The sequence below is a fragment of the Rhizopus microsporus genome (genome assembly GCF_002708625.1).
Source record: "Rhizopus microsporus ATCC 52813 unplaced genomic scaffold scaffold_28, whole genome shotgun sequence".
Classification (NCBI taxonomy): domain Eukaryota; kingdom Fungi; phylum Mucoromycota; class Mucoromycetes; order Mucorales; family Rhizopodaceae; genus Rhizopus; species Rhizopus microsporus.
In genome coordinates, this window is record NW_019671943.1 from 120,929 (window position 1) to 134,183 (window position 13,255).

General features: G+C 38.7%; 7 protein-coding genes across 7 annotated transcripts; 2 read left to right on the forward strand and 5 right to left on the reverse strand.

Moving 5' to 3' along the window:
- Positions 1-15: 15 nt before the first annotated feature.
- On the reverse strand, positions 16-2,656 carry RHIMIDRAFT_81688 (Xanthine/uracil permease). Its single transcript, XM_023615739.1, has 6 exons — positions 1,937-2,656; positions 1,724-1,883; positions 1,495-1,674; positions 1,291-1,443; positions 1,072-1,241; positions 16-1,016 (listed from the first exon to the last, which is right to left on the reverse strand). The coding sequence occupies exons 1-6, from the start codon at positions 2,228-2,230 to the stop codon at positions 159-161; spliced, it is 1,815 nt and encodes a 604-aa protein (XP_023461668.1). The 5' UTR covers positions 2,231-2,656; the 3' UTR covers positions 16-158.
- Positions 2,290-3,216, reverse strand: RHIMIDRAFT_295514 (uncharacterized protein). Its single transcript, XM_023614192.1, has 5 exons — positions 3,059-3,216; positions 2,909-2,975; positions 2,800-2,855; positions 2,693-2,746; positions 2,290-2,642 (listed from the first exon to the last, which is right to left on the reverse strand). The coding sequence occupies exons 1-5, from the start codon at positions 3,098-3,100 to the stop codon at positions 2,568-2,570; spliced, it is 294 nt and encodes a 97-aa protein (XP_023461669.1). The 5' UTR covers positions 3,101-3,216; the 3' UTR covers positions 2,290-2,567.
- Positions 3,217-4,123: 907 nt separating this feature from the next.
- RHIMIDRAFT_208647 (uncharacterized protein) lies at positions 4,124-4,705 on the forward strand (the record flags this gene model as incomplete). The annotated part of the gene is made up of 1 exon (XM_023607075.1): positions 4,124-4,705. One exon carries the CDS (start codon positions 4,124-4,126, stop codon positions 4,703-4,705), a length of 582 nt encoding a protein of 193 aa, XP_023461670.1.
- Positions 4,706-5,167: 462 nt separating this feature from the next.
- Positions 5,168-5,797, reverse strand: RHIMIDRAFT_295516 (uncharacterized protein; the record flags this gene model as incomplete). The annotated part of the gene is made up of 2 exons (XM_023614193.1): positions 5,301-5,797; positions 5,168-5,229 (listed from the first exon to the last, which is right to left on the reverse strand). Exons 1-2 carry the CDS (start codon positions 5,674-5,676, stop codon positions 5,168-5,170), a joined length of 438 nt encoding a protein of 145 aa, XP_023461671.1. The 5' UTR covers positions 5,677-5,797.
- A 278-nt stretch (positions 5,798-6,075) lies between these two features.
- Positions 6,076-8,316, reverse strand: RHIMIDRAFT_231485 (heat shock protein 90; the record flags this gene model as incomplete). Its single annotated transcript, XM_023607695.1, has 2 exons — positions 6,076-8,178; positions 8,230-8,316. 2 exons carry the CDS (start codon positions 8,314-8,316, stop codon positions 6,163-6,165), a joined length of 2,103 nt encoding a protein of 700 aa, XP_023461672.1. The 3' UTR covers positions 6,076-6,162.
- A 251-nt stretch (positions 8,317-8,567) lies between these two features.
- RHIMIDRAFT_208730 (galactose oxidase) lies at positions 8,568-10,214 on the reverse strand (the record flags this gene model as incomplete). The annotated part of the gene is made up of 1 exon (XM_023607082.1): positions 8,568-10,214. One exon carries the CDS (start codon positions 10,212-10,214, stop codon positions 8,568-8,570), a length of 1,647 nt encoding a protein of 548 aa, XP_023461673.1.
- A 1,661-nt stretch (positions 10,215-11,875) lies between these two features.
- RHIMIDRAFT_231492 (GTP-binding protein ypt5) lies at positions 11,876-13,244 on the forward strand. The gene is made up of 9 exons (XM_023607696.1): positions 11,876-11,998; positions 12,055-12,079; positions 12,132-12,190; positions 12,242-12,302; positions 12,354-12,381; positions 12,436-12,501; positions 12,553-12,675; positions 12,725-12,938; positions 12,988-13,244. The coding sequence occupies exons 1-9, from the start codon at positions 11,947-11,949 to the stop codon at positions 12,990-12,992; spliced, it is 633 nt and encodes a 210-aa protein (XP_023461674.1). The 5' UTR covers positions 11,876-11,946; the 3' UTR covers positions 12,993-13,244.
- Positions 13,245-13,255: the final 11 nt, after the last annotated feature.

Here is a 13,255-nt window from a genome sequence, read left to right on the forward strand (position 1 = left end):
GTTTAAAAGAATAAAGAAGAAAAAGAGGAAGAGGGGAAAATTTTTGGTTATGTATTTATACCCAATTTCTGGAGGCGGGGGGAACAGTAACGCGCGCGGTTGAGTTGTACAAGATTATCCCGAGTCAATTTCTAAAAGGGTTTATTTGTTTTGTACAATTAAATACGTTCAAGTGGATCTTGAACAGAGTTTTGAATAAAGCCATCACGGATCGCTTCCTTTTCTTGCTGCATCTTTTCTTCAATCTCCTTGACTGTTTCCGGTCCCCATTCGGCTGGGATGACCAAATTTAAGAAAATAGCCATGAGTGACCCGATACAGTATCCAGTATCAACAATGGTTTCAATAGCACTCAGGAACCCCTTGAGTGCCAAATTATCTCCAGAATAACTAAAGACATGAGTGAACCAAGTAGGAACCAAGGTGACACCTAGTCCAAGGGCCAACGAACAAGTCACAATAAATCGATCGCGTCGAGTCCAGTCGAGATAAGCAAGGATACGAATACCAGAAACAGTGACGGATGCAAAGAGGAAAGCATTCATGCCGCCGAGAACAGGTGCAGGAATGGCCAAGAAGACAGACGAGATCTTTCCAAAGATGCCAAAGAGCAAAATAAAGAAGCAACAGCAATATCCCGCAAGCCGATTGGCACAACGCGTCATGGCAATAACACCATTGTTTTGTGCAAACGTAACCACAGGCGTGATCGTCATACAGGCAGCCAAAAATGAATTGACACCGTCGGCAAGGAGACCACCTTGGATACGACGTTGGAACGGTTCTCCTTCAACTTCAACGCCAGATACATCACATGAGGCAGTGATGTCGCCAATACTTTCGAGCATATTGTCGAGGTACACGATCAAGAAGGGTATAATCGCTGGTCCATAGACCGTGATCGGAAACGTTCGTACCCAAAGGAAAGTAATGGGAGGAGCAGTGTCGATCGTGCTGTGATCAATATAGCCACAGGCTGCTGCAACAATCAAGCCAACAATCAAACCGATGATGATCTATGACATGTACATGTTTTCATATATTCGCCTCTTCTTTCGCTTTCTCTCTTACCTGTGAACTCTTCATGAAGGGTGAACCTATATTTTCAATCAAAATGATTGTGGCAAAGACTAAAAGGCCCAGTCCAAGGAATTGAGGACTACCCCACGGAAGCGGATGAGGTGCATTGATGCTAGGACATTTAGAATATAATCCGGTAGCAGGCATGGAAGCACAACCACCTGAACGATAGTTAGTTTTTGTTTATCTTCTTTTTTTTTTTGAAATTACCTGAACCACCAGCCCAATCCTTCAAGGCTGTACTAATCACGGAGCATCCGATCAATAAGATGGTTGTTCCGCTAACAATAGGTGGGAATAAGCGACGAATCGTCTTAGGTGGTAAAAAGCTCATGCCGATTTCAAATAATGAACACACCATTGCTTTTTAAAACATGTCAGTCACATCTCTCTCTCTCTTGTCATTTTACTTACCTGTTCCAAGAATGGCGCCCCAAGCACGAGGACAAGGTAAATAGTCAATTGTTCCATCTTCCAAGATCTGTGTCGAACAAAATCCTGTTGAATACATGTTTTTGATCACTGCACCTGTTGCAGGAATACTGGCAAAGTTGGGACCAACTACACTGAGTAAACCAGTTCCAATGTAGTAACCTTAAAACGGGAATCAGAAACAAAATGAAGCGCATCGGATCGAATGTACCTGTCCTCCATATCTTGAAACGAGTGATTTGAATGAGTGATAAAAGGGCAGATGTGATCAAAGCAGCTGACAGCAAGTATTGTTGATCCTCTCTTTCCAAGTTTAAGGCAGTTGGACCAGATCCGACCATAATGAGGATTGGTGTGACAACTCCGCTAACCTGTCAAATAATTTATTGATTGTGGTCTGATATATATATACACCTTTACTTACCATTGCCAAAGCATGTTGGAAGCCCATGACAAGGGCTAATCCCAATGGTAATCGACTGTTCAATCCCCAAAAGGGTGCATTCTTCTTTTCCTTTACGAGAATGGATGGCATACACATCATCTTCCAGTCAAAGGCACCCCACCACCCTTCCTTGGTTCCAACTTGAGACTTGAAGAGTTTCCATAGATTGGGTGATTCTGCTGGTGGATAAGCTTCAAATTGTGTCTGCGTTGTACTTGGAATACTCTCAGGAATCGTAGGCGATGGTGGCCCCGTCTTGCTGTTGTTTTCCATTGAATGTCAAAAAAGAAAAAGACAATAAGAAAAAAAAAAAAAGAAAAAAAAACTTTTTTGTGTAGATGAAAGTCAATTTAAGCCAATGAGGATATCTTTAGATAGGTAATTCCCGCTTAGGATCCCCTTTTTACACATGTCATTAGACCTTTTCCTTGTCTTCTTTTATCTGATGAAAAAAATAAATAAAAAAAAGGCACTCATCCAATATGAAAACTTGTCGTTTATAATTTACACTATATTGTTTTATTTTATGCCGTCAAAAACATCAATCATATTTGCATGTTGGCTTTTTGTCTGTTTGTTGTTATTTTCTCTCTCTTTAATCTAGTATGATTTAGTGAGCAACTTCCTCGGGTTCAGCATCATAAGCGGCCAATTGTTGACTGATATCAGCTTCAATTTCAGGAACCTACGAGATATCATCAATATACATCTTTTATATCCAATCAATAAACTTACAGCAGGAGCAGGAGGAAGCTTCAAGTCCTTGGCAACGTTGTCGTCAGTGGTAGCCTACGGATTTCACAATCAGCATACATTTATACACTTTTTTTTTTTTTTCTTACAACAGGTTGAGGCTTGTAAGCTTTCAATTCCTTCAAGAACAAATCTTGAAGAACATCTAATACAAAAAAGTGTTTGTCATCTTGATTTTATTGACTTGTTTTTATTTACCCTTCTTCATGACAGCAGCAACAGAGAAGCTACGAGCGGCCATAGCAGGAACGGCAACGCGAGCAGGCTAGCAAGTAGATTAGTAATGTTCTCAATAAAGAAAAAAAATGCTTTTTTCTTTCTCTTTAATTACTGCTCTTATTTCTTTACCTTGACGGCAATGGAGCGAATGGCGTTACGAGCGATGGACATGTTTGAACAAGAAAGAATAATTTTGAAGTTCAAATAGAAGGGTATAAAAATCAGTGAAGCTGGGGCCTAATTTTAGAGGCAAAAAGTCCCACCCTGGATTTTGTATCCGCGCGCATGGCTCGGCACACTCAGTGAAAGTGATGACGTAGAATGAAGGGCCAATCATGTGCCTTCTTTCTTTCTTTTGCCCTTAACAAAAAGTTTCCAAAATGAATAGAGAGAGCTCTCCTTTGGTTTCATTCGTATCTTGCTGATAATAATAATTTTTATTAAAGAGGGATAGCTTAAGAAACTGGTAATAGTTGCTCTTTTTCATATCCTTTTTTTAAGCCACAAGCTATCTCTTATAAAAGTGATATATTTTTTCAAGGGAATTGATTTGCATGATGCCTGTTTCAGAAGCAACATAATTTATCAAAAGAGAGAATGATTTTACAAAAAAAAGAACAACATATCTACCCGATAATAATGATTGACAGATACCTATAAAAGAGACCGTGTCCAAAGATATTCTCAGCTTGATGTGAAAAACATACAGCCATAAAAAGATTTCACAAATCTAGATCGGGTTTTTGATGTACAGAAAAAAAGATCAAAGGGGATTTATGCAGTGGGTTGATCGGTTTCACAAATTGATACAGTTATGCGTACACATACGGGATCATTACGTAATAGTTTGGTCCTTTATATGCTAATGGGGATATGAATTATGGTCTGAATTGCTTGATAATTAAAGTATTATTGTTCATTCAGATGCTGTTGAATCGGTATGGCGTGAACACAAAAAGACAAGGTTTGCAAAAGAGATGGTTTATACGTCAATGGAACGTCAATTAAATGACATTATGAGCAGCATAAATCAGGGATTGATGACATTACACGGATTTACATCATCGCCTCTTTTTTTATATAAAAGACTGTTATTCTTGTTTAATTAAACTACTCATCATCTTCTTACACTAATATATATTTTTTTTAAAAATCATGTCTGGTATCAGCAAGGCCGCAAGCAAGTTTGGAGAAATGGTTGGAAAAACTGGTGCTCCCGTATTCATAAAGTCTGACAATGTTATTGACCTCATCATCCACGATCATAACGAGGCCAAAGCGCTCTATGAACAGTATAAGCAAACTCAAGATAAGGATAGCAAGATGAGCATCTGCAACAATTTAATCAAAAAGTTGGTACAACATGACGAAGTTGAACAACTGCTGGTATATCCTTTATTAAGAGAAGACATTGGTGGTTCCGTTGGTGAAGGTCACTACGAAAGAAGCTTACACGAACATCAAGATCACAGAAACTTACTTTACAATGTGAAGCAATCTGACATCAAGACCGACGCCAACTTTGATCAAAAATTGGATGAAGCCATGAAGTCTGTTCTCGATCACGTCAAAGTTGAAGAAAGCGAAGTATTGCCTCTTTTGAGAGAAAAGATTAGCGAAGACACTTTGAAACGTGTAGGTGCTTCATTCAAGGCTCATAAGGCAACTGCTGTTACAAGACCTCATCCAGATGCTCCTGCCCAAGGATTCCCTGCTGCTGCGGCAAATGTCTTAACTAAGCCTTTTGATATGCTCAAGGACTTTACTGAAAAATAATCTAATTCATCCCTTTTTATGTAATAAATATCGCTCATTTTTCATTCTTTTGCACAAACCATGCTTTCGGGTGATGAATCAATTTACAGTGAAGATATCTCCCTTTGTCCCAATCTCAAATGAAAATAGTGCATAACTAAAAAAACAAATGAAATATCCCAGATTTGTCCTCTCCTTCTGTCAACATCAGTATGCTGCAAGTGACAGAAGTGGACAGATTATCCCTCGGCATAGAGGAGGCCAGTAAACAAACACCAATGGTGGCTTCATGTTCTTGCTTGACTGCTGCAATATTCGTGGCTATTTCTCCGATTAAATACTATCGATAAGAGTTTGCTAGTGTCTACCTAGAAAACTTCTATTCAAAATATTTACCTTCATTAGCCAATAGAGCTTTATGACAAAGGGCACTTGTTCGGCTCTTTAGTCAAATGAAGGCTTGATCGTCAGGCTTTGCTCCAGTCAAAGCTCATAAGCTGATCCTTCTGGTACGTATCTGATGGACCAGAGGCGAACAGTTTTCTCTATTTTATATTTTGCGTATGAAGTCAATTAAAACATTTGGTACAAATCGAAATTGCTTATTCTTTTATACCTGCCGCATGGACAAAAAAATCCTTCACTTTGCCGAAAGTTTGCATGTTGCCAATGGAGTAGGCGTCTGCAATGGCTTTCAACATCGACAAAGAGCCGAACAATCCTTCATGATGGTCGAAGCTGTATTGGAAACTATCGATACTATCAAAATACTTTGATGTCTCCAAAAGCAGTACTTCCAGCTTTCCATAGCCATGCAGGCTTATGATACCATCTGTATTGTACAATGCTGTTTCGCCGTCGACTTTAGAATTGCTGCTGCTTCTCGCCATAGACCAAAGCTGGGATTCTCCAGGATTAAACTGGGTAACATCAGTGCTGATAGCCGCACAGACTGCCTTCAGGAAGAGGCGTAGCAACATGTCGTTAAACATGGCTTCCTCCTCCTTGATGTCTTGTACCGCACTGTAAATGTTATGACTATTGTGCAATATATGAGTTTCTTGTTTACTTTATCTTTTGAATAATATGGAAAAAGAAACATTGCTTTGCTTTACTTTGCTCAAGTACGTCTTCCAAAAAAAAAGCCAACGGTATGATTATCAGCATCTGGTAGTTGCCGTAGGTTCTTCTTGAATTCAGGAAGGCTTGACTACAAAAAAGGTTTTATAAAAGAATCATGAGTCACCAAAATCTCTGAGTTTACAGCTTTTACTTAAGGAATATGGCTACTCACACTGTTCATCACAGTTCTAATATAGTTGGTGACTGTAGTGATGGAACAGTAAGATATCTTGACTGTACTAAGAAACTTTGCATAATGGAATATTCCAGAAAAATAGTGTTTATTATTATGTAAAAAGAATTGAAGAATATACAAATGAAATGATGATATGTTTTATAGGAGAAAATTAGGGAATTTAGTCAACTTCTTCCATCTTAGAAGCTTCGTTGTTTTCTTCAGGAGCTTCTTCCTTGGAGGCTTCTTCAATAGGAGTATCTTCTTCGTCAATACTTAAGCCAAGAGCAATCATACGGTTAATACGTGTGGCGAATGAGCTAGGATCATCAAGAGAGAAACCAGAGGTCAAGAGAGAAGTCTCGTATAACAGACTCACAAGATCCTTGACGGTGCGATCATTTGAATCAGCAGCAGCCTTAGCCTTGAGAGCTTTGATGATGGCATGGTTAGGGTTAAGTTCCAGATTCTTCTTGGAAGCCATGTAACTAGACATGGTGGAATCACGGAGAGCCTGTGCCTTCATGATACGTTCCATATTAGCAGACCAGCCGAATTGACCAGTGGTCAAGACACATGGAGAATCAGTCAAGATTTGAGAGAGGACGACCTTTTCGACCTTATCACCAAGGATTTCCTTTACAGTCTTGCAAAGACCTTCGTATTCCTTCTTTTCTTCCTCACGCTTCTTCTTTTCTTCCTCGTCTTCTTCAAGTAATTCGGCACCTTCCTTAGTAATGCAGACCAGCTTCTTACCATCGTATTCTCTTAATTGTGTAGTAGAGTATTCATCAATAGGATCAGTCATCAACAAGACTTCAATGTTCTTCTTCTTGAAGCCTTCCAAGAAGGGAGAATGTTCGACAGCAGTGCGAGACTCGCCCGTGATGTAGTAGATGTTCTTTTGCTTTTCAGGCATACGAGTGACATAGTCCTTGAGAGAAGTCATTTCATCGCCAGACTTGGTAGAGTAGTAACGCAACAAGTCAGCAAGCTTGGCACGGTTCTGAGAGTCTTCGTGAATACCGAGCTTGATGTTCTTGCTAAAGGCTTCGTAGAACTTGTCGAATTGTTCCTTGTCTTCAGCGATTTCTTGGAACATCTCAAGACACTTCTTGACCAAGTTCTTACGAATGACCTTCAAGATCTTATTCTGCTGAAGCATTTCACGAGAGATGTTGAGAGGCAAGTCTTCAGAGTCAACAACACCCTTGACGAAGCTGAGCCATTCAGGGATCAATTCTTCACAGTCATCCATGATGAAGACACGGCGGACGTAAAGCTTGATGTTGTTTCTCTTCTTCTTGGTTTCAAACATGTCAAAAGGAGCACGTCTGGGGACAAACAAGATAGCACGGAATTCGAGTTGACCTTCGACAGAGAAGTGCTTGACAGCCAAGTGATCTTCCCAGTCATTGGTAAGAGCCTTGTAGAATTCAGCATATTCTTCAGGCTTGACATCTTCTGGGTTACGGGTCCACAGGGGCTTGGTCTTGTTGAGTTCTTCCTTTTCAGTTACCGTTTCCTTCACGGTCTTCTTCTTCTTCTCATCCTTCTTGTCTTCTTCGTCCTTGACTTCTTCAATCTTGGCACCTTCTTCAGAGACGACTTCCTCTTCATCATCAGAGACTTCCTTTTCAACTTCCTTTTCAACAACAAGTTGAATAGGATAAGAAATAAATTCAGAGTGCTTCTTGACAATATCCTTGATTCTTCTCTCTTCAAGATATTCAAGTTGATCTTCCTTCAAGAAGAGACGCATTTCGGTACCACGACCAAGAGAAGGGTTGACTTCATCACGAGTGATAGTGAAAGAACCACCAGCGGCAGATTCCCAAATGTATTGTTCGTCATCGTTATGCTTGGTGATGACTTGAACCTTATCAGCAACAAGGTAAGCAGAGTAGAAACCGACACCGAATTGACCAATCATGGAGATATCCGCACCAGAAGAGAGGGCTTCCATAAAGGCCTTTGTACCAGACTTGGCAATGGTACCCAAGTTGTTGACCAAATCAGCCTTGGTCATACCGATACCAGTATCGCGAATGGACAAGATGTTGTTCTTCTTGTCGGGGATGATGCGGATATAGAGTTCCTTTTCGCTATCAAGCACAGAAGGGTCCGTCAAGGATTGGTAGCGAATCTTGTCCAAGGCATCAGAGGCGTTAGAGATCAACTCACGCAAGAAGATTTCCTACAAGATGTTAGAGATGCTCATTTATATCATGGTGAATATATACTTTACCTTGTTGGAATAGAAGGTATTGATGATCAAACTCATCAATTGAGAGATTTCAGCTTGGAATGAAAAGGTTTCAGTTTCGGCGACCATCTTGTGAAGGAAGAAATCTAATCGAAAGAAAAGCTAAAGAAGAAAAAAACAAAAAAAAAGAAAGAAGGATGCTCTTATATACTCTGTTTGATTCTATCATCCTGGTAGTCGCTCGAACCTGCCAGAAAAAATCGGACTTTTAATTTACACGTAGAAAAGGGAAAACAATGGGCAAAATACCAAATAAAGCAAGTTATGGACGCTTCCCAGAGAAACGCAAAGAACAAAAACGCCAAAAAAAATTTATTTTGCTAGTCATCCATCTCAAGGTCGTCTTCTCTATTTTCGTTTTCTAAAAATGTGATTTGTGTTGCTGGAAGGGATTGTTGGTACATATCTTGTTGTCCTCTGCCTACGATGGAGGCATTTTCTGGCATGTAGTCCCATATTTGAAATAGTATTGGCCTTGGCAGGGACCTGAAGGCTGCTGTATGAGACACTGCGCCAAAATGCTGAAAGATGTAATGCAGTGCTGCTTGCTGCAATCCTTTTTGTTCTGAAAGGCTTGCGCTGTGATAGATTTTACTTGCTGTTTCAATATCTATTTCGTTAAACAATCTTCTGACACACAGGGCCGAGAGTCTAGGCACCATATAGATATGAGCCATTACTAACAAATCAGAAACCAGTTCTGTTGGAAATTCGTTTTCGTCTTCTATTGAATCTGAGTACAGGTACTTTACAAATCCTCTGAGTGTTGACAAAGGTTCAGCAATCGCAATCTTGTTATTCACTGCTTCTGACATACCAGAGTCCCACAGGCTCACAAAATAGGGCCATCGAGCGAGAAGGATCAGACGATGGACGGATATGCCAGGTTCGTCTGGTTCTATAGATGAGCAAATAGTAAAGTTTGGCTCTTGTCCCTTCTTGTTTTCTTCTTTCATTAGCCTAAGCAAATCATGTCCCAGTTGTGGAGGTGGTACAGGCACGACACCGACTTCCTCCAGATCTACCCGCAGCGTCATCGAATAGAATTCTTCGGGGTCGTCTTCATTTGTGCCAAACAGATAAAAGTATTTGTCATTTTCAGTCATTGAAAAACAGTGCCAGCTGCAAGTTTCATATCGCTCCCCTAATTCACGACACTGCCACTGCATACATGACAAATCCAAGGTCCATAATCCAGTTGCAGGAGCGGTGATCACAGCTTCTCTAAATGGTATGGTTACCAGGACAACTAATTGATCGCCACATATTTGAGCAAATCGCTGACCAAACAACAACGACGGTGAAGATGTTGACGTGATGTCGAGTTGTGTCATGTTATCGGGCCTGTATAAATCAATAAACGTAAAATCATTGGATCGACTCATATCTTCCCGCAGACCTCCATACAGGTACAATCTTTTGTTATACACAAAACTCATATGCTGTGCTCGTCTCGTAAATGGTATCGGTCTTTCCCATTCCCAGGTCTGCAAGTTTAAAACCAGTAGGGTGTCTGCAAAAGAGGATGTCGAGTCTGCATACACTCCTCCTGCAATATAGAGCTTGTCTTCAAAAATAGTTGCCGAATGTTTAATGCGTCCTTCAGGAATAAATCCAGCCGTCTCTGGATGATGCCAGGTGAGCGTATCGAGGTCGAGTACGACAATGTCATTAAAGTATCGATCTTCTTCAGAATTGCCGCCAAAAATAATTAATTTATTTCCGTTCCATAAGGTAGCTGAGTGATCGTGGCGTTTGATAGGTGGCTCTCCTTTTGTATAAATCACTTGTGTCCAATGGCATGTGTCTTTGTACTCAAGTTTATACAATTTATTAAAGATTTCATCGGTGTATTGATCAAATCCGCCAAAGACATAGACGCTGTCGCCAACTGTCGTAAGTGAAGCTCCAACGAGAGAACCAAGTCTTTCACCCGTGGTGCGTATAGGTTGCGAGTACTCTACCATGAGAGCACCATTGGAAGAAGGTGTACGATCTCTTGAAGGAATGGTGACATGAGGTGAATTGGGGTGAGGACTGTTCATTTTATTATATCGAAAAAATGCTTAAGTAATCAAGGTAAAGAACGTATGTAAAGGTAGAATGAGCACTTGTTAAGAATAAGTTTAAATAGTCTTTACTTATCCCTTATTTGACAAAATGTAAAATGTAAAATGTAAAATGTGTGTAAAATGATTTACACTTTAAATTCATCCCAAAATGAAATACTCAATTTTATAATACAATATATATGTGATATTTAAACCAATCAGATGCAGACTTATAGACTGAAGGAATTGGAGCCACAAATAGGGTGTATTTTACACAAGAGAGAAAAGAGCATTTAAGCTGTCCCTTTTGTTACCTGACATTTAACATGTATTTGATAAAATAGCTGTTGAAGAAGAAAACAGAAAGAAGGAAAAGAAAGAAGAAGGGTGCTTCAAAGATGTCACACATACATTTTGCATAATATTGTACTTTGCATGAAAGTTGGCCCATCTGAGCTTGTGGCATTATAAGTTTAAAGATATTCCTTTACAAAGTAGTCATGGTGTAGCCATTACAATATGAATATGCTTACTAGAGAATAACTACTGTTTTTGTTGAAATGCGTAAAGAAGGCAAGTAAAAGAGAAAATGTTTTTCATTGTTTTACAAATCCAACACTGTCAGACGCATCTTTCATTCATCGTAATACTGATTACTAAAAAAGACATTTGGTTGTCTCACCACTTTGCATTTACTGGACATTGAATCTTTCGGAAGGAATTTCCCATAGTGATGATGGTTATGGACCTAAAATATTTGCTCAGTATCTGTGCTGATGTATAAATCTGCTGTTAAGCTGATTTAGAGTGATGCTTATCAATTTCAGCTGACTCTTGTTTGTAAAATCAATAATGACATTGCGAGACAAGAACAGCGATGCATTTAGATTTCCCAGTTATTTAATTCCATGCTATTTCCAACTGACAGAGTCCTGCCACCTAAAGTACCCTCCAATCCTGTAAAGATAACATTGTCAGGAGAGCTACTTTAGAGCTTTCTTTTGAGCTACACTCTGGTAGCTGAAGCTGATCTCAACCACTTGTATCTTTGACTCTTCATTTGTAGCTCAAGAAGCTGTCCCTCTGCATTTGTTTTTGGAATTGATCTTGTATATCTTTATCAGTGAGGAATTACTGATAGTTTTGAATTGGAAATGAACAATGAGTAAACGACAGCTTCCAATTATAAACAGGAAGTAAAGAAAAAAGAAAAAAAAAAAAATACTATCAGGATGATGTCACTCTGTCTGCAGACTCTCTCTTTTATATATAATATGACTTGGACAAGTTATGATAAGCTCTTTGGGTACTCTATAAGCCAACATCAGTGCTAATATACAACAAGCAATGGTTATTTTAGTATTTTAAACTTCTTTATTGATTCATTATGGGCCGTGCCTACCACAATTGCCGTTGCCTCCACTCCGACCTCGGATGTGATTACAGGCGCTTTATTTTCAAATACTTGGTAAATTGAGACTGGAATCACAGTGCTCTCCTTTTTTTTTTTTTTTTCCTTTTTTTTTTTTTTTTTCCTTTTTTTTTTTTTTTTTCCTTTTTTTTATTTTTTTTCCTCTCTTTCTTCTTTTCTCTTTTTTTTTATTTTTTTCTCAATAATCTTTAAACCCTTCTTTTAATAAAAAGAAAAATGGCTACTAAACCACAAAATAAGACATATCAGTTTAAGCTTGTGCTTTTAGGTAATATAAACAGATGAATAATAACACACACATGTACTAATCCCCTCCATCCATAGGTGAATCTGCTGTTGGAAAGTCTAGGTAATACTAATAAAATATAACGAGATGAAGAAACTAATGTACCACATTCAAGCTTGGTAATGCGTTTTGTAAAGGACCATTTTGACGAATACAGAGAAAGTACTATTGGAGGTGAGTCTTCTTTATTCTATTTTATATTTAAAATACTGAAGAACCTATTAGCTGCTTTCTTGGCACAGACTATTTCATTGGATGATAATACGACAGTAAAGTTTGAAATTTGGTAAGAATAAATACGCTATAAAGGAGCCCTTTTACTTATACTATCATTTAGGGACACAGCAGGACAAGAGAGATATAAGGTGAATACGGAGAATTAAATGATGACATACATTAATCATTAGAGCATATAATAGAGTTTGGCACCAATGTATTATCGAAATGCCAACTGTGCTGTTGTTGTTTACGATATCACACAAGCTGTAAGGAGTCTATCTCTTATTGTTATCTTTTTATTTATTTTATATAAATAGTCATCCTTGGATAAAGCCAAAGCCTGGGTTAATGAATTGCAACGTCAAGCGGACCCTAATATCGTAATTGCATTAGCGGGTAATAAATCTGATTTAGGAGCAAGAAGAGCTATTGAAACAAAGGTATACAAATAATTCACATATATACACTTTTATACTCACTTTTTAAAAGACTGCTCAAGAATATGCAGATGAAGCTGGATTATTATTCTTTGAGACTTCCGCAAAGACAGCCGAGAATGTACACGAATTATTCCATGCTATAGCCAAGAAAATGCCACTTGATCAATTGGCTGATGGTTCTCGTAATGGCAGAAATAAAAATGGATTGAATGCTCGTGGTGTTGATTTGGAAAATGCAGGCAATGCTGCTAATGGTTGTGCCTGTAAGTGTTTCTTAATGAATACTTATACATATTAATGTTGTAATTGTAGGTTAAATACAACCCTGTAGCCATTCACATATTCCATTTAATTAATGATCATTATAACAACATCATATCTATACTCACACCACCCAGCTTACCTTACACACACACACACGCTCACCTATATATCAAATTCAAACACATTTTTACAGCGAGATAATGTACTCTTAACTACCTTCTTTTTCTCCTCCCCTTTTCTTTTTCCCTACTTTGGTTTCTTTTTCCCCCTTTCCTTTTATCTTTATAAAGAAAATAAAACATCATGTTTAATATAA